The sequence below is a fragment of the Struthio camelus genome, chromosome 5 (genome assembly GCF_040807025.1).
Source record: "Struthio camelus isolate bStrCam1 chromosome 5, bStrCam1.hap1, whole genome shotgun sequence".
NCBI classification, from domain to species: Eukaryota; Metazoa; Chordata; class Aves; order Struthioniformes; family Struthionidae; genus Struthio; species Struthio camelus.
This window is the reverse complement of record NC_090946.1, coordinates 77667580-77687385: the sequence shown is the minus strand read 5'-3', so window position 1 is coordinate 77687385 and position 19806 is coordinate 77667580. Positions and strand designations below refer to the sequence as shown.

At 51.4% G+C, this 19806-nt stretch overlaps 1 protein-coding gene across 8 annotated transcripts in view; it reads left to right on the top strand.

The window, feature by feature from the left end:
- The window catches only part of DAAM1 (dishevelled associated activator of morphogenesis 1), a 123845-nt gene that overhangs the window by 86600 nt on the left and 17439 nt on the right, over window positions 1–19806 (top strand). For 5 of the 8 annotated variants that reach the window (XM_068947401.1, XM_068947402.1, XM_068947405.1 and 2 more), the window contains 11 exons: window positions 660–993; window positions 1590–1700; window positions 1822–1925; window positions 2560–2626; window positions 3512–3629; window positions 4024–4162; window positions 4684–4742; window positions 5964–6151; window positions 6635–6946; window positions 7147–7254; window positions 15235–15338. In XM_068947401.1, the coding sequence (XP_068803502.1) occupies window positions 660–993; window positions 1590–1700; window positions 1822–1925; window positions 2560–2626; window positions 3512–3629; window positions 4024–4162; window positions 4684–4742; window positions 5964–6151; window positions 6635–6946; window positions 7147–7254; window positions 15235–15338 (1644 nt within the window). Of the gene's footprint in view, window positions 1–659; window positions 994–1589; window positions 1701–1821; window positions 1926–2559; window positions 2627–3511; window positions 3630–4023; window positions 4163–4683; window positions 4743–5963; window positions 6152–6634; window positions 6947–7146; window positions 7255–13778; window positions 13809–15234; window positions 15339–19806 lie in introns of all 8 variants that reach the window. The other 3 variants (XM_068947400.1, XM_068947398.1, XM_068947399.1) reach the window with 1 other exon arrangement.

Below are 19806 nucleotides of genomic sequence, written 5' to 3'. Positions count from 1 at the left end.
GTCCTAAAATGCATGAACAGCATGCAGTGAAGGAGGCTGTGTGATATCTGCATGGTCTATTGAATCTACAACGGGCACTGTCATGCGTTGGCTGTCTGCTTTCTATTAAGCAGCGTTATAAGTCGTCATAAAAATCTGAAATCCCTACTTAAAAAACTGCAAGATGTGCATAGCAGAAGAGAAGAAAGTCGTGGGTGGTGAGGCAGGGGAAGGTAACGGGAGGCAGAAAGTCTAGCAGGCCATCTGATGCGAAATCACACCCAAATGAATGTGATTTAAGACTCAGGTTGGAGACTGGGAAGGTTTTGCAGCAGCGCTGCTGCATTGTGGCAAACTCCATCCTCTGCCCTGGGACGAGCTTTGCTGATGGGGTGAGTTAGCCGAGTTAGCCGTCCATCTTCCAAGTGTCTTAGCTCTAGACAACCTGAGCGCAGATGGTGTGTGGATGCTTATGCTACAGAAACATACGCCGATAGATTTTTCTACTCTCCTGTGCTCTGAGCCCTAGGAGCCGTGCAGGTTTTTTGCTCCGCAAAATCCACGGCAGGAAAAAAAAGGACATAAAACAGTTCTGGATCTACCAGAACAATCAAGTCAGCCCTGTGTGCGGGTAGAGGGGTCCTTAGCATTTGGTTTTAAAGCAGCCCTCTCTCTGACAGGTTTGTAACCCGGTTCATCGACCTGGATGGCTTGTCGTGTATCCTGAACTTCCTCAAAAGCATGGACTATGAGACGGCAGAGTCTCGAATACATACCTCGCTCATTGGATGTATAAAAGCACTAATGAACAACTCCCTGGGCCGGGCTCACGTCCTGGCCCATTCGGAGAGTATTAACGTAATTGCTCAGAGTCTGAGCACAGAGAATATTAAGACAAAGGTGGCAGTGCTGGAAATCATGGGCGCTGTGTGCCTGGTTCCCGGGGGTCACAAGAAGGTACTGGAGGCTATGCTGCACTACCAGAAATACGCCAGCGAACGGACTCGTTTTCAGGTAGGTGGGTCTCAACTCAGCCGTCGCTCTGTTTCTGGGCGAATCGTCCCCCCGTGCTGGGCGGAGAGGGGCTCGTCCTCTACATGTGGCCTCCCTGGAAAGCCCAAATTGCCATTTTATTGCCTTCCTCTTTGTGGATATTTAAACGCAGCTTATGAATGATTTGTTACGGCCGTTTGCAGTTTTGATACTCTGGGAATTACCCCAGAACAGCACCGTGTCTGATGTGAGCCATCGCTGAGAAAAAAAATGAGGCGACAATTCCTTAAGACCTGCCATCCCCAGAGCAAGGCTTGGTTTTGCGGGATCCCTAGGACTGCAGGTCTGCAAGGCTGCAAATGCATCCCGACAGGCTGATGTAGCAGCAGCTTAGCGTTAGCAGGTGGAGGTGTTGAGATGGGCAGTATTACAGCCTGCCGCAGTTTATCCAAGCACAAAACCTCGCGAGTGGGTTTCTACAGGGGCTGCAAGGGCATTAGGAGGAGCTGTGTAATTAATGTGTGTGTAATTCGGTAGTTTTTGCAGCGTGGAGGGGCTGTTGTTGGGAGTGTGTGTTGGGACTTTCAGCCTTTTAACTTACGTTGTGTATTTGGCAGACGCTGATCAATGACTTGGACAAGAGCACAGGACGGTATCGGGATGAGGTGAACCTCAAGACAGCAATCATGTCCTTCATTAACGCTGTGCTGAGCCAGGGGGCAGGCGTGGTGAGCTGGGGGGGCTCTTCGGAGAGGGTGTTGTTTTGCTGGCTGTTGTTGGGGTTTTTGTTTAATGTGGTTTTAGAGGAAAGGCGTCTTGGTGTGTTGACTCCACCACTATCTCTTCCAGGAAAGTCTGGATTTCAGACTCCATCTGAGATATGAATTTCTCATGCTTGGAATCCAGCCCGTCATTGATAAACTGAGAGAGCATGAAAATTCAACCTTAGACCGGTGAGTAATGACCAACAGGCCACTGGTTACTTGCCCTTGCCTTACATCCTTGCTTGCTAGTTTTCAGACTTGATGGGTCTAGACTGAAGATCTGACCCTTCTTGAGAAAATTCCTTTTCTGGCCAAAGAGGGAGGGAAGAAACCTGCCAAATTGCCACCAACGGCAACGGGAACAGGAACAATCAACTTGCTTTGACACCTGCCCTTATTAGCTGTCCCACAGGCACCTTGCTCGTTGCCAAGGACCAGCATGCACACTGGCCCACCCACCTCCATTTACTGCACTCTTAACGCATAGCTGAACCAGGAAGGACGTTCATCACAGGCCTGGAAAACTTCTGTCAACGCTCCTCCTCCTAGTGCTATCATTTTCCCAAAAGACTCCTTGGAGAGGCTGTAATTACTTTGCCCTGCATGTTTCTAATCTGGTTTCTCAAGCCTGCTAGGGTGAAGATGAACTTGTGGAGCCCTTGGAGCTCTAGACCTGAGACGCTGCTGATGTTTCAAGTCCTACTTTTCTCTAGACTGTTGTCTGCTAGCTGACTGCTTTGGAAGTTGCTCCAAATTGGCTGCCTGCAGTTTATTAATTGTAGCATTCATATCTGCTTAAAGAGTCTTTTCTCTTTTTCCTCAGGCATTTAGACTTTTTTGAAATGCTTAGAAATGAAGATGAACTGGAATTTGCCAAAAGATTTGAACTGGTGAGTGTGAACGTTACTGATGTAGATACTGGTACCTGATGTCAGGTTTCCTCTTAGAAAAGCATGCCTGTGGACAGGGACAAAGTATAGTGGTATGGATAAAACCTGGAGGTTGGAAATCTGTCTCCTGTTCTCCTGCTCTGTCCCAGCCACCATCCAACAGCAGTCCTGCCATTTCGTCCCTCTTCTCCCCTGGCTGCAGATCAGTGCTATTTGCCATCCACTGGGCTATAGCTCACCTGATTGCGTTTGGGGCGGTTTGCCTGTCAGCAATGCAATCTCAGGCAGAGGGGATGGCTGGCAGGGTTTGGAGTTGAGACTTGAGAAACTCAGGGACCGTATGCTGATCATCTACTGTGGCATCTCTGTAGAAGGGCTGTGAGCCGCCAGGTTGTCTCTGCAGGGCTGCCTGGCCTGGCAGCCTTGAGGTGGCAGAGGGAAGGAGCTAGAGCTGGTTTTGGCACCCGTAGTGGATGCCTAACCTGGTGTTTCTTCCTCGCTCCACGAATGATCTAGTCAGAGCCTGCATCACTTTGAACGCTAGAGCAGGCGGTTTGGTCTCAGCCCAAGGTATGTGTCCTCCCTCTGTCCTGTCTCCTTCGTCCTGGGGGCAGGCTGTAACGGCACCGCTTTGCTGAGCAGAGGTGCTTCGCTGGAGGAGATTCCTCATCGGCATGTTAAGTGCCGAGAGAGGGAGACCCCAGGGCAGGTCCTGCTCTAAAGGTTCCTGTTACTGCTGATGTCTCACGTGCCCTGTGTTGCTCTAGCTCTGAGCTGGACTGGGCTCAGTTTCCTTGGGCTTGTGGCCCTGGTTTGGGGAGGCTGGTGAAAACCCCCGGATGCCATCACTTTGGTGGCGTGACCTCGCTTCGCTCTTTTCCACAGGTCCACATAGACACCAAAAGTGCAACTCAGATGTTTGAACTGACGAGGAAAAGGCTGACTCACACGGAAGCATACCCGCACTTTATGTCTATCCTCCACCACTGCCTCCAAATGCCTTGTGAGTAGAGGTGCATCGCCCTGCAGGGGTGGGCAGGAGGAACCTGCAGCCACCTGCGGCTTTGTAGCCCAGATCTCCTCCCCGAGAGCAATGGGGAGGTCCTCTCCCCTCTGCGCCGGGAGCTGGAGGGAGGCTGCACTTTAACTGGATGGACTCTGCAGGCTCTATGCAGCGGGATCTGCACGGCCCTGCCTGTCCCTCCGCAGGGCTTGCACTGAGCATCCAGGTAACCAGCAGCCCAAATCTCCCGTGGTCCTTCTCAAAGGGAGCCGGAGCAGGCTGGGACCTCTCTGTCCTTCTTGCCCGTTTCTGGGTAGATTTTTTCCTCTGTGCACCTACTGCACGTGCCGGGGGATTGTTCAGTCTCTCAGTCTCTCTCCCTCTCCCCGTTTAGATAAAAGAAGCGGCAACACTGTCCAGTACTGGCTATTGCTCGATAGGATTGTACAGCAGATTGTCATACAGAGTGACAAAGGGCAGGACCCTGACGCCACTCCCCTGGAAAACTTCAACATTAAAAACGTCGTCCGAATGTAAGTGCTCGTCCTCCCTCCTTGTAGCCTGCTGCTGAGCTGTGCCAAAATGGGCTGATGGGGCTTCGCTGCCTCCTGCTCAGGGCTGCTTGAGGCGGAGGACAGGCCAGGAGGTTTGGGAATTATCCCTGGCAGATTTGGATTGTTTGGACCCATTCGATGGGTTGTGCATGCGTATTAAGCTCAGCCTCCGTACTGTCGGTGAACTATTTCCCTTGACTGTAACTGTCACTGTTCCTTATTCGTCACTCGGTGCTTACACAGTGATGTTTCTGCTCCTCGGTTGGCCAGGACCCCAGCGCTGTTGAGACAGCAGTGTGTCCTAGCATGCACAAATTTGCTGGTGGGAGTTGTGGGGAAGCAGAGGGGAGGTGTTAGAAATACCGGTTTGGGAACTGCACCTGGACAAACAGCCGCAGATCTCACTTTACAGTCTTGCTCAGTCCTGCTTGTTGCTGATGATGTTTGCTTGCTCGCAGTATTAAGGTAGTTTCATAACACTGCATGTTTTTTTCTTTTAGGTTGGTCAATGAGAATGAAGTTAAACAGTGGAAAGAGCAAGCAGAAAAAATGCGAAAAGGTGAATGATAAAAAGATATAAGGCATCAACTTTAAACTTAGCATATACAGTAAGCTAAACTGATAATGTATATGCACACTTTAACTGGATTGACTCTCTGCAGACTTTATTCACTGGCTGAGATTTTACTGTGCCATGCAGTATCAGGCTTACAAGGGAAACGGCTGAAGTAGAGATTCATTTTTCTTAGGATCTTTAGGGGAGAAGGAGATCTGTTTTTCCACAAAAATATGCTGTTGTTAGATTTAAAAAAACTATGAAAAAACAAGGGTTTGATTTTTAAAATTACATTCATCATCCAAATTGAGACCTTTATTTCCCATTCAAAAAAGTCAGCTTATTTGGTAAGCTGTTCTTAACTGAAAGATACTCAAGTGTAAATGTTTTGACCAGCCTCATCTCCAGCCCTCAGATCCATGCTCCGAGGAGGTGTATTACATCAGCTGTAACTTTCTCCTTGTGGCAAAGGAAGGTTTGATTTTCTGGGAACTTCATGCTCTTTGGCTATTAGTCTGGATCTTCAGTTTTACCAACCAAATCTCACTGTGTCCTATTTGCTTACACTCAGTTTGTCTTACTGAGCTATTGTAGTGCCTTTCTCATGAACAGAAGATAACTGCTGCTGTCTTGTAGGTTGACTCATATCTATCAGAATCAATGAGGTGGTCAGGAATGGCGTGTCTGGGCTTGGCAGGGAAGTTTGTCTTCAATTAACAAAGCCCCTGAGCATAGATTTAAGTCCTGATGTCCCTCCTTTTCCATACAACTTGTTGGACCGTAATCACTCAGGCTTTGATTCAGTGAAGCACTGACGTCAGGTAAGAGAGCCAAAATCAGGATGCAGCCCCAAAATGTGTGCAGCCATACCCAGGATTGGCCATACGCCGCCTGGTGAAGACACCTGACTTCTTGCCTCTCAAAACGCTGCAGCTCTCAAAGGTGCAGTGGGTGAAATAGTGACTGTGGACCTCCCGGGATGTTTCAGCAGTGGTGCCAGCGGGCTTAGGATTTCTCCATCTGTGACTTGGAGAAACCTTTGCTGGATCCCTTGTTGAACATCGTGTCCCAAAGTCCACAGTGCAGTGGTCAGGGTATTAAGCACCCGATGCAGATTCCTTTTTCCTTTTTCTTAACCGTGCTCCTTTTCTCCAGGGCAGCTATTTGCAGTCAGGGAGTATTTGCAGTCCAGAAGTGATTTGTTGTTTTGCGGGGCTGTTTCAGAGCACAGTGAACTTCAGCAGAAACTGGAAAAGAAGGAGAGGGAGTGCGATGCCAAGGCCCAGGAGAAGGAAGAAATGATGCAGACGTTGAACAAGATGAAAGAGAAGCTGGAGAAGGAATCCACCGAGCACAAGCAGGTCAAACAGCAGGTGGCCGATCTCACGGCACAGCTCCATGAGATGAGCCGGGTGAGAGCCCAAGCCTCCTTCCCATTTATGGTCAACTCTCGAATCCCCGCTCGTCACAGCAAACTGCAAACGCCCAGGGGCGAATTCTGGAGGCCGAGCTGTCCGGGCACTGAGAAAGGCTCTGGCTGGGAGGGCATCCAAGCTGCTGGTCGCTGCGGACAGGGCCATTTCGCCCCTCCAGCTGCATCGTGCCTCTGTTGAGAGTGCCCAGCCTTTGAGTGCTTCCCATGCTGGTTAAATTCGGCTTTTTTCCCCATACCCGTGTGAGAGCCTGCTGTCCTCAAGGTGTGTCCCAGCCTGTCCCTTGAAGCCGTCCAGCAGCCGTGTCCTGGGGCAGCGGCCGCCTCGGGCTCCGCTGTGGGTCGGGATGGTGGCCACCAGATGTGGGTGCTGCCCGGGGGTGCACCAGGGGCAGCCTGGGGGGGGGGGGGTTCAGACAGTGGTATCCCCATGTGACCAGTTCCTCCTCTCCTTCTCTCCCAGAGGGCCACCTGTGCTGCGGTCCCCGGAGGACCTCCCTTGCCCCCAGGAGCTCCCGGTGGGCCTCTGCCTTCCCCAGCTCTGGGATCCCTCCTGCCGCCGCCACCACCACCACCACCGCCACCGGGGGGGTGTCCTCCGCCGCCCCCACCACCGCCACCCCCTCCAGGCGGTCCCCCGCCGCCCCCTGGCCCCCCACCCCTCGACGGGGTGCTGCCTCCCCCCGGGGCACCGCTGGGCTTGGCCCTCAAGAAGAAGAGCATCCCGCAGCCCACGAACGCCCTCAAGTCCTTCAACTGGTCCAAGCTGCCAGAGGTAAGCCGAGTCGTGTGCGCTGCAGGGGCAGAACGGTTCGGTCGGTGAAGCTGTTGCTGCAGAGAGCCAGCCCATTTCCGCCTCGTGCCTGTCGGTGGAGCGGGACAGCCGCCCGGGGCCACGGGGGCAGGTGGGCGCCGGGATGGCTGCACCGCGTGACGCCGGGACATATACCCTGCCATGCTCTCGGTGTGTTTCAGAACAAGCTGGCAGGCACCGTGTGGACCGAGATCGATGATGCAAAAGTGTTTAAAATCCTAGACCTGGAAGACCTTGAAAGAACGTTCTCCGCCTACCAAAGACAGCAGGTAACGGTCGGCCCGGGGCGCGCGGGGCGACTTGGGAAATACGTAGCGGTTCTGAAAGTGCTCGGTTTCCACGTGTGGTCTTGAAACACCTCTCCTGTCATTATCTCACTCTAATGCTGCGTTTGCCAGATTGACTCGATCTGGTTTATACTCTCATTTGCATGCCTGTGCCTTTGCATTGAAATGATAGTTAACAGCTAGATTTGTTCGATTTCTCCCCTGCCCGTGTACCTGACCGCATGTGTTACAGTGTGAACACACCCGTATCTTGAAGATGAATCTCGAAAGAAATGACAGGGAATGTATGAAAATAGCCCCCAGATGTGGCCACAGTTGGGTAATATTTTTGGATCACTCTTAACAGCCACTGCTTGGTGTCTCTGTATTGGGTGGAAAATTTATATCCCTCTCTGGCCAAAAAGGACTAAGTTTTACCCACATCTACCATGGGTGGATCTCTTCTTTTATTTTTGTAGTGAGCCCAGAGCAAAATGTGAGCTTTGAACAAAGAACAAATCCCAAACCAAAATAATGACACAACAGACAAAAGTCTCTGCTTTTTAATCTCCTTTTCAAGCAATATGGCCCCAGTTTGGAAGGCATCAAAGCACACGAAGAAAATTAGACATTTGTTTTATGCCAGGCAGGATCATTAGTGGGCAAAAGCCATGAGGTTTTCAGGAACGTGACAGAAATACCAAGGAGAGGTGCTGTAAAAGTTATATTCACCTGCCGCCTCTTGGCCTCGCTGAAGAAGAGGAGGGCGGGTTTTCCTGCTCCTCACCGGCTCGGACGGACTGTACAGGGGAGTAAGGGACCTGACACATAAGCTCCTTAGAGGACCTGAGAATTTAATCTCTTCCAGAGGCTAATCTAGGGAAAGATCAAGGTGGATTAGATAGGGCAAATATCAAAAGTGACCTACCAGAGGTGTGTGCTGCCTCGGTGTATTTTGGGAATAGGTCACTAAGGTGGTGACTCTTTCCCGCAGCATTTTTGGATCTTGACTAATGCTTACTGAATAGATTAGCGGGCACATGAGATGGAAATGGAAAGGAAGCAAAAATAGAAAGCTGGTGTGCTAGCTGGACGTTTTGCCCTCTGGCTTGTCAACGTGAGTCGGCTAATCGCCTGGTATACTAGATTATTGCGAGGCAGAAATTCAAACTTAAAAATAATTCGACTTGGCCTCGGTCCTGCTAGGCGACGCGTCTGGTTCGAGTCATGGCCAGCAAGAAGGGGCAGATCCTGCACGCTGCAAGAAGAGCTGTGGCACCTGCCTGCGCCTCAGCTGGGGAGAGCGCCCAAAGGGGGTTGTGGCTGGGGGACGAGAGAGGGAGCGGCTCAGTGGAGCAAAGACGCTTTGAAGAGCAGAAGCGTGCCTCGGGCATGGCAGGAAGCCCACGTGCAGCAAACCGCATCCCGTAGACCTTCAGGAGGGCAATTGCTGCCAAGTCCCTGGCGTTGAAATGTACCTTGTGGAGTCGTAGCTCAGCTTAGCTGAGACATTGGGTGAAATGTGGAAGGGGCCTTAAGAGAACAGCTAGGGCCTGGTGACAGCAAAACTTGGGATGAACCTGGGGTGAGCCGGAGACTGGGATGGGACTGGCGGAAGATGCTGCCATAGCGTGTGGAAGGGAGATTTGGAAAGAAGAGCTGAAAGCTCACTCGTGCCTAGAAACCTTGCTGCCGTTATCGCTGCGACTGGAGCCACCCTGCTGAGCACGGCACGTGCATTCATTGCGGCTCACCGACCCTTCACGGTACCACCGTGAGTGCGAGTCGAATAGTGTGAGACCTCCCTCCGGTCCCTGAGGGCTCCAGAGCACACTTGAGGTGTCTTTTCCAGCCTTCCCCAGCATGCTTGAATATTGGTGCACTCCAATAGTTCGTGGGCAAGCTTGGTCCGAGGGCTGGGAAGCTTCGGACATGTTTCACGCCCTGGGCAATCAAGTTCGGTAGATCCCTGCCAGCGAACCAAGTGATAGGGAGCTAAAAGCGCCCCTCTCATTACCGTTTCCCCTGTTCGCGGTCCCTGTGTGGGGAGGGAGGTGCTTGGCAACATGCCTCGATGCTGCCTGCGGTGCGGCTCTTTAAACAACTGCCGTGCACACAACACCACATGGATTTAGACTGTGCTCCTTGAAATAATACACACAGACGGCAGGACACCTCGCCCAGAACTGGGAAAGGGCAGAGGGCTGGGGGAGCTCCGTGCGAATGGCCCATCTCTACGGAGAAGGATGCTAAGCAAACGTCTTATTAACTCTCAACGTTTTCTAGCTCTTTCTTTTTTCTGAACCTGCTCTGTGGTCGCCTTCCCCCCGAGTCCTGCTCGGCTGGGTGGATGTACAAAGTTCTGCCTCGAAACCACCCAAAATTGCAAACTAGCCAAGCACTAGCAACTCGGTGGCATTTCCCTAGCAGTAGCATTTGAAAATAGGTTTCTGTCTTGAGCAAATAGGGAAGGAGCAGGGATTTCTTTTCCTTATTCCCCATCTTGAGCCATTTTCAGATAATGACTCAGAGTCATCCTGAGACACGATGTCCGTAGGGCCTAGGCATCGGTGGCTGCCTCTCTGCCCGTGCTCTGAGCAAATCGTTGCTCAGAAATCGCGCAGCCATGTGAACGCACCGCCGTGCTCAGCACAGCGTTAGATTGCAGCTTGCAAAACTGTGCGTGCTGCAGAGAGATCTCCGAACCCCTCTAGAAGTGGTTGTGGTGAGTCTGTCATGGACGGTACTTGGCTATTTGTGTTGTGATAGCGCCTGCGAACCTCTGTTGAGGTAGTGCACAGACCTGAGATTAATTATGTACTTAATTTTAAGCATCTCTTTAAGTGCTTTTGCCATGTCACAGGCCGGGTTGTAAATGCAGGCTATAAAATGAACTGTGCAGCTCTAGGAAAGGCCCTTTCCGTGTGGAGAGGACAGGAGCACTCTAGGGATTCATGAGGCTCAGTCTTGGGAGCGTCTCCGTGGTGTGCTGGGCAAGACATGGTCTCTTGCCCTGAGCTGCTACTTCCCCACTGGGAGCCTGGGCACACAAGACACCCCTGTGACATGTAACCCAGGGCAGCGATGTCTAAGCTATCAGGAAAGCAGAGCCCTCAGAGGTCTGGGTGCGCTTGGTGGCCACCAAGTATCATCCCCATCCTCTGTGCTGAGGCTCTGCAGATGTTCCCGTGCCTGGGGGGGATGGTTCAGCCCGGCTGGACCGCTACTGCACACACCTGGGCTCTGATCCCACACAGCCTCTGCTTGGCTTCCATCCCTGAAATCACCGTGATGGTAATGAGATCAGTTTTAATCACGGTGTTTGAGTCACTGAAAATAATAGGGCAAAGCCTTCTTGAGGGCTGCCCCAAGGCTATGGATGGTTGAACCAAGAACTGACTTTATCTTGTTCCACTCTGTAGCCGAGAGGACCTTCCTTTCCTGGATATCGGCCCTTAGCAATCGTGCGAGATGTAGTAGGGAAACACTCAGAAGCTCTGCCGTTTGGGCTGTGGCGTGAGGTCCCAGCAGCGTTTGGGGGCAGCTCTTCAGGGTGTGCGTACAGCGACAGAGAAATGCAAGCCTAGTGCCATCCAGGCTCCGACATGCTACCCGGGGGTCTGCACCTCCATCAGAAGTGTTTTGAGTGCCTGCAAACTGGAGAAGGCTGGAAACGACGCTGATAAGTGGTAGTGATACGGCTGGGTGCAGTCCTGGGAGGTCCCAGATCCAGCAGTGGTGAGTGTGGTGAAAGAGCTGGGGCCAAGTGGAAAAAATATGTGTTTTTGAATCAGGGGCTTAGCAGCGAGCTAGGAAAGAATTTATCTTCCAAAAAAGGATGAAAGAAGAAAGCCTCCATCTCCTCCCTGTAAGCCAGAGTGACCTGCACACAAGCCAGAGGGTAATAAGAGTTGGTAACGTTTGTGGGGACAGCGATAGCTGATTTAAAAAAAGACTTGTGCTTTCACTGCCATCCTTTCCATTCAGTAGAGGTTGGATCACAGTTAATGCAAGAAACGGGCAGAGCTGAGGCTTGTTTGAGGCAGAGGGTGAGTTTTTTTCGTGTCGGGCCTCTTCTGTACTGTAAGGACGTTGTAAGTTCTCCATTGCCTGAAGATGCCAGATTGCAGAAGGGCAACAGCATCCTTCTCCTCTGCAGTGGGGTAGATCTAAGCATCTGGATGAAAGAAGGGATTCCTAATTAAGGATCAGTTAAACGAACAGCAGTATACCTCTTCCTGCTTATGGATCTGCTTTGTGCCTGTCTCAGGAAGGAAGCTGCTCAGAAGAGGCTGCTGTGTGAAACACTGGTCCTTTAAAACCTTGACTGATCCAAGGAGTTAAATGCTGCCTTTGCAGCAGCCTCATGTCCAGCAAAATTGTACAGTTGCATTTTTCAACTAATCTCTCCAAAGTACAGCAATAGCAGCTTGTGTCTCTTCATTTGGGGCCTGTAACATCACCTTTCCATGCAAAGACCCCCGTTTGACGAGATTCACACCTGTCAGCAACGCAGTTCCCAGTGGCACTGGACATGAAGATAGACCTTTGCAGGATTAGCTCTCAGGTCTCTCTAGTTGTTCGTACAAGCATAACCCCTTTTCTGAAACGCGAGCTAAACCTAGGAGGAAAAAATCTAGCTCCTTCCCCTCGCAGGGAAGATTTCTTTTGCTGCAGCTAATTTGCAATCTGCAAAAATCGGCTCTGTACCCAGGGACTGAGGAGAGGCAGGAAATAGAAGGTCCGGTCCCCAAGGGCAGCAGACGCAGGCCAGCAGGATGCCGGCGCGTTGGAGCTCTGCTCCGGAGCTGGCGAGATTAAGGCTTGGGAGGGTCTTGGCAGCTCGTAGCCACGTACGCCTGTTTGTACGCAGAGCGGTGCTGCGCTGCTCCTGGGAACCGCGCTGGCAGAGCTGCGCTGCGTAGCGTCAGCTCCGGGTGTCCGCACTGCACCCCGTAGACGCACCCTTGTTGTGTTCCTCTGCAGAAGAAAGCCCTGGCGCATCACCTGAGCGTGCAGGGACTCTCAGGAAAGGGTTGGTTAAACTGTTTTTTGGCTGATGTTTCTTTGTGTTTTGGCACGTTTTGTTCTGCTGCTTGGTTTCGGCGTTTTTCTAAGCTCGAGGAAAGCTTTTTGCGATCGTTGTTTGACCTTTGCCGACACGAGAAACCATTTGCATAAAAAGCAATGGGGAGAGAGAGCGTGCGGCCGGGCTCGCGAGCCATCCGGATTCGGCCTCCCCCGCGAGGTGCCTGCAGCTGAGCCCGGGAAGTTTCGTGTCATTTAACACAGTCGCTTCCCCTCCTCCCTCCCGAACGCGCACACAATTCCTGGGCTGATAAAGCATTGGCAGCCGGTCAGGGGAAAACCTGCGTAAACAAGGTTTCCTTTAAAACCGTTGTAATGATGGAGCTGTGTTTAGAGATGACTAACTCAAACCAGGCACGCGGGCTGTCAGTCACCTCCTAACGGAGGGGCCTGGGAGGAAGCGCGATTGTACGCGAACTCAATTTGGAGTCTGTCTAACACTGAAGTATCTCAAGTCATTGTGTGCCTTTCCTTTTTCTTCTTCTTCTTTTTTTTTTTTTTTAAAAAAAAAAAAGCTCTATTTATGTTTATGCACCTTGAAAATCTCCCTCCCCATCACAGATCTGCTCGATGGTCTCTTGAGCCGAGCAAAAAAAGTTGCCGCCCAGCAAACGAGGAGGGAAAACTCTTCTGCGCGTGTGTGTGTGTGTGTTTGTGTGCGCGTGGTTTCATCATATTGGCTTTGCTGCACGCGCTTAAAGTCTGCCGACTAATGCTGTAGAGCATTACGGGAGCCCAGCAGATGAACGAGATCGTCAGAAGGACTCAATGCAAGCTGGGTGTCAGGGTAGTGTTTCTCCAGGCTGCCAAGCCCTGAAGAAGGGTTATTTTCCCTGTAGGAGGAGAAGTCAAGGAGAAATGTGTTGCCATGGCAAGTGGTAAAGTTTTGCTGCGGCAAGATTTGCTCCAGGATGAGAATCTCGTTATTTCCACTTGAAAGCCCTGTTTTTCCTGGCAGTCGTGTTGACATTTCATGCTCTCAGATTCACAAAAACTAGCAATTTTCTCCCTCGGCATCTGCAGGCTGAGCTGTGCTCCGTTGGGCCGGCGCTCATTGATTCTCGCGCAAAGCCATGGCAGAGTTTGGCCAGAGATTCCTCGTGCGTCCTTCCAACTCGCCGCCGCATTTTCCCCCTTGGCGTCCTAGCGCAGAACCGCCTAGACACGATCCCTTCGTGAAACAGCCCCCCTGCCTCTCCCTCGCCTGCCCGCCTCCCCCCACCCTGCGCCTCTTCATTTACATCCCTTGACCTCCATTGCATTTTCATTTGCATCCTCCGTTCTTCGGAGCTGGTAGACCCCGAGTGCTTCCTCTTGCTGCCGAGACCTCTGTGTTATACTCTCTTCTTGACTGTGCTTTGATTCTTTTTGGTTTTGCTCTGATCACTGAATTGCATGTGTTTTTACTGCCTTTTTCCATGCTTCTGCTATGGCTGTAGGACTTCTTTGTGAACAATAACTCCAGACAGGTAAGTGCGCATCTGCAGAAGCCTCGTGTTGTAATGAACGGGAAGGCTTTGGGCTGTGAGGGCAGGGCGAGCGCCCAGGTGTGGGCGCAGGGGACGTGCGGTGCTGCTGCGTGTCGCAGCGGGAGCTTAAACACGGTGAAATAGGGTGTAAATCAGGATGGTGCACACCAAGAGGAGCAGCTTGCGAGTTAGTGTCAGGGGACCTGGTAAGTAAGAAGCTGCCCGCTTTCCTCGTCCCCGTGCTTTCCAGCTTGTCATGCACTTGGGGCCGTTCAAAAGATTGAAATAAATAAATTGGGGAGGGACTCGGCAGAGAGGGACTCGGCAGCGTTTTGGCTTCAGCTCTCTCCCTTTTGCCGTAGTCAGGGCAGGCGAGGCCCAGGGAGAGGGCGGGTATTGCAACCCGCCGGCTGAAGGCAGCCGTGGACCTCCCGTGGTGGGGCTCCCCTTCGCTTGCCTGCTATTGTCCCTGCTGCAGAAGGCCGCCTGTCCTTGCAATTTCCCAGCTTGTCGCAGTTTTCTTTTTAATACAAGAGAGGAAATCAAAAATGGGAACTTGTCTTTGTTCTCTCTCAACTTGCAAAGTGGTGGTCTGCCAGCTTTTCTGAGCTCTGAAACATTTAGTGCGTACCCGTAGCGTGCAGGACCTTGCTTCTCCGGGTTACGTTCTTTACAGGAGGATTGAATAGCTGGGTGTTAATTTATTAACCTTACTAAAAGCATGCAATATGGTAAATTAAAACCGAGGGCAACATGAACTCCTTGGGCAAAAGTCTGGAAACGTACATTAGATTTGCTGTTAAGGAGATCTGCCCATTTGTGTGCAACTGTATTGCCGGTTGCGTTTGGAAAGAACATATTTAAGCTACTTAGGAGACTTAGGTGCTCATGTCATAGTGATTTGTGCTTTCAAATCCCTTAATATTCTTGGAAGCGTTTCCCTGAAGGAGCAGCAAATGCTTTAGGTTGTATTTGCAAGTGTTGTAGGTGTTATTGGTTAACTTCCTATTGAGGACTGATGCGTGAAGGGTGACTGCAGATGTTTTGAGCGGTGGTAAAGAACAAGGGTGATCGTGAGTGTGTGCAACAGTCCATAATGAAATATTTCAAGCAAGGATTTAATGAAGTATCACAAATATGTACACTAAGAAAGCCCTGCTTTATTTATTCAGCAGCGCCTGTGTGTTTGCAGATTCTTAAATCTTCCCCTGTCTGAGAAAATATTTACATTTCTAACCAGTGGCTTCAAAGCCAGTTCTGGTTTATGAAATGACTTACTATATTTCAGTTACAGCCTATGGGTTTTGCTCGTAACCCTTGGTGACACTCCTGATTAATGGGGGTCCGCTGTGTACAGCGCTGGTATGTGCTGAGAGTACTAAATGTCTTCGCTTCTTCATGGCTTTTCTCCATGCCTTTTTTGTAGAAGGAAGATGCTATCGATGACACGTTGAGTTCCAGGCATAAAGTCAAGGAGCTTTCGGTAATAGACGGCCGGAGAGCACAGAATTGCAATATTCTTCTCTCAAGGTATGGTTAATATCTTCTTGCCCTTCGGGGGAACCGGTTAGCTGATGCCGTTGTCCTGCCGCTCACGTAGGCAGCGGCTCTTTTCGATGGTATCAGGTGCTGGTTGGTTTAGAGCTGCTGAGGAGTAGTGTGCCCTGAGCTGGAGATGTGCTCTTAGTTCCCGGGGGGGATTTGAATGACGGGAGCCTATGGAGGAGAGCCAGGGACACCTGAACCCAGCTATAGAGTTACCCCTTTCATTGCTCCATGGTTTAGGGCAGGGAAATACAGTTAACAGGACACGTGGCAATTCACAGCATCCCTGTATAGCCTCAGAGGAGCTGGGTTACCCAGTGAATCCTTTTAGGGATTTGGAGGGGGTTTGATTTCATCTTTTGTCTTCTTTCAGGCTGGACTTTATTTACTTTTTGGCGACTGTTGAAGGGGCCCTCTGTTACGCTGGGGAAAATGCTACGTATTGGAAGCGTATAGGTAGCCAGCCTGTGCATTGGGCACCGCCTTGCGACAGCAGGCAGCATAGTTCAGAAAGCGCCTCGCTGCCAGCGTGGGGACCGTGGGCAGGAGACGTCACCTGGGGACGCGCGGGGCTCTCGGCAGCTCCCCTGAGCCTTGTCCTCCGGGTGCTGTCGTGAGACTCCCGATGGAGCCCCTGAAGCGATTCAGTCCAATCCCCAAATCTGATTTCTGCCAAGATGCTAAAAAGAGCAGTTTTTGTAAGGTAAAACAAACCAGGAGGACCAGCTTTGGAGAAAGCGGAAGCCAGGTTGCAGTGGTTTGGAAGGATGGGCAGTTGAACCATCGGCATAGGCGCTGAAAAAAACAAACAGCAAAAAATGCCACCCGCTTCTAATTCTCCCTGGAAAAAAAAAAAAAATCCAACAGCAGTAAAATGCAGCTCTGCTCAGAAACGTTCCCTCTGCTGCCTGGAAGTGCCAACGCTTTTGTGCAGCTGAGAACCGCCCTGAAATGAGCACGTGGAACTGGTAGGTCAGGCTTGCAGCTGCATTGCACAAAGGCTGTGCTTGCGTGACTGCGGGTCAGTGCAGCCGGTGCCTCACGTGAGGAACCCAGGTGGCTCTCTTCTGTGGAAAACGTAGCGATGCTGATACCTGCAAAAAAAATTCTTCAGACTCTCGTGGAGGTCATGCAAAGCCCTGTAGGCAACGTTAATGATCAGTACGGTGAGCTGCGTGTCGCAGGTTTCAGCGGTAAAATTGCTGTGTTACAGCTGCTTCTGCTCCAGATTGCTTCTAGAGATTTTCTTACTTCCTAGAATACAGATGATGATGTAAGCGGAGTTTAAAGCACCATACGATTGAATACGTTTACCTCAGCCAGCCCTCTGAGAGTCAAATAACTTAGCTGGGGCACTGGTTGTGTTGCTCCCCAGTGGAGTTAGAGTGTGTGCGATCGGAGTGAGTTCAGGTGGACTTCAGCAAAGTGTTTAAGGATGCAATTGGAAGTGAAGCACACAAACAGCCCCTTTGGTGCGAACGGGAGCTGCTCATGTGCTTAACTTCAGAGGTGCCTTCCTTGATAAAGGTCTCCATTTCATCTCACTAGTTAATCTTTCTCTTCCAGTAAATTGATGGCTGGAAGTAGGTTGCCAGTATTGACAAACTACGGGACTAGCGAAGAGGGCAAGAGGTATAGGGTGCTGCCTGTCCACCTTCCTCTTTGGGTCATTTGCTAGGAGAGGGCTCAGACTTGCATTGCGGGATTGTCCCCTGACCCTCATCCTGCTTTTCCTCTGGGTGCCCAAGCGAGGCCTGCAGCATGGCTCTCCTCTTCTGCAAGGTGGGGTGGAAGAGCATCCAGCTCTTCAGCCAGCAGGAGGGTTGGTGTGCTGCTTCAGCTGGAAATATGCCAAGTGGTAGCCCACAAGCCTTGAGGTCTCTCCTGCTCCAGATCTGTGGGAGTTCTTTAGTTACAATATATTAAACCAAATAAATATATAAAAAGCCAAAAAAGAGTGAGCCCAGACTCTCAGCAGATCCAAATGTGCTCCCTTGGCTGAAACAAGCTGTTTGCAGTTTCTCTGGGCCATCTCCGGCGGTCTGAGCGCACACTGTGCTCTCGGGGCTGGTTAGCGGTGGTGCTGGAGGAGAGGAGTAATCTGACCTGGCGTGAACTCCAGGTGCTTGGAGGGCGGGCTGCTTCGCGGCGCCTGCCTCCAGGTTGTGCCCCAGGAGGACGAGTGGCTCTGGCAGAGTAGTGGCATCTGCTACCTGCTCCTCTGGAGGTGCTTTGGGGTTTGTACCTTGCTGCTTTTCCAAGGGCTAAGCCTGCTGAGCCTCACGCTCCTCCAGACTTCGGTCAGTGTGGTGAGAAACCTTGCTGAGGGACCCAGCAAGCCAAGGTATTGGAGCATGCCTCCAATTCTGCAATCTCCTTGTTTCTGCACAAGAGCAGAGTCAGGTCTCTCTCTCCCCAGAATCCCTTTACCTGATATGTTCTTAACATCAAGTGGCAAAAAGGCAGGACAATCTTGGGGTGAAGCCCCTGGCCAGCATCCTTCAGCGTGCTCCCATGGACCATTGTAGACTCAGACTCAGACCCTGCTTCTCCAACGGACCTTCCGTGGGATCTTGGGCAAGTCCTTTAATCCCTGCCTGCCTCAGTTGCACATCTCTATGCTGGGGAGAGCAGCAGCTCCGTATCTCCAGTGTTGCAGAGGCCTCCGCGTGGTGCCGTGGGAGAGCGTAGCTTGCTGTGGTCTCCCAGGGTTGCTCTCAGCAGCTGGGCTCCTGCCTCGCCGCCCGCACTGGGGAAAGGAGAGCACATTTTCACATGTGAAAAGACCTGCAAGGTTGGCCCCTTATTTAGCCCAGACATTTGTAAACTAAACAGCCATTGTCTGGCTTGCAGCGTGGAAAGATTATGGCCAGCAAGATACTTTATCTCTCTCTGTAGATTTATTTTTTTGCCTGCTTCCCTTGCTTTGGGAGAAATTACTGCATAGTGAGATCACTGGATTTTCCTTCAGCTAGTAATGCAACACAAGAATATTTTTAACATTTGCTTTTTTTTTTTTTAGGAATGCTCCAATTATGCCGATGTCAATGCAATATAGGGGCTTACTCAATGAAACCTCCGTGTCCTTGCTTTTGCTCTGTGTGTGCATGTGTATTTTTAGCGTGAGAGACTTGTGCTGCGTTCTGCAAGATGCAGATCAAGACTTTAGTCCATCTCTTTCCAAGAGTGGTGAAGGTGAACGGCTTGTTTGATTTCTCCTAGGCGAGTGTGTGTTGAGCATTTTTCTCGAATGAACGTGGCTTTTTCAAGAGGGCCGGCGCGTCCCTTTCCCGGCGGAATTTGTTTTTCCCCTTCACACTTATTACGGCCTTCGTTGGACCCTACAAAGGCCGCACAAAATAGCCTCGCGCTTGTCAGGCTGGCGAGCTGTCACTTTGCATCTCCAGGCTGCTGGGTTTAAATCCCTGTGACAGCAAATACTGTGACCCCGTTCCTCTCAGACGGCTCGCGTTCGACAGCTGCTGCCAACAATGATAATTATTGTGGTTATAGATAAGCTTCTAGCTTTCACTGGCCCCTTTCCCATCAAATTGTCTGAGAAGCTGTTTTCTTCTGGCGCCCTGCGATTGCTCTCTGCCGATATTGAGGCAGGCTCTTGTTCTTGGCACTCGTTTTTGATGATTTCAGAGAAAAGTTTTGGCCTTTTTTTTTTTTTATTGACTTTCTTTTTAATGAGCAGGGCTTACAAAAGTCACTGTCATCCCTCACCACCCACCCGGACACGATCGTGGTGAAGCTTGTGTATATTAGATGTCCATTTGCTGTAAGGCTTTGGATGAGAGGTAACTGCCTGCAAGCCTGGTTCTTCCAGGACCCATTTCTTCCTCCCAGGGATCTCCTAAACGTCCTCTTAAGAGCGACCTCGTACCAGGACACCAGTATACTGCCCCAGCAGCAAGTGTCTGCTTTTCGCCAGGGTAGGGACTGGTGTGACGTTTGCTGGTGGCTCAGCCCCAGTGCTGCTGCTCGGGCATAAAACGAGTCCTCCTGCAGCTTACCAGCAGTGACCGCGTCACCTGCAGCAACGCGCGTACCTGTCACGAGCTGCGTCCGTCATCCCGCTAGAGCTGAGCGAACGCGGCAGCATTGCCCCGCATCCGTCAAAGGAGACAGGGCTTGTCGCGTGGGATCAACTCACAGTGTTGCTCGCCCGTCCCGAGCTCTTCACGTCTCCGGCTTTGGGTGGCCACCCGTGTCGCCGCTGGAGGAAGCTGTGCCAGCACAACCGTGAAGGACGGACACCTCCAGCTGGTCCCAGGTGTACCAGCTCGGCTTTCCAGCCCCCAGCATCTCTGTTCCTCCCCCCGCATCAGGGAAACTGGTTCACGGTCTCCCAAGAAGCCTGGCTTGCAGTTTCAAAAACGCAGGCTGCGTTCTTCGCGTCCCCGGCTGCGTCGCGTCCGTCTTGGCCGCTTAGGAGCCTTAACTTCTT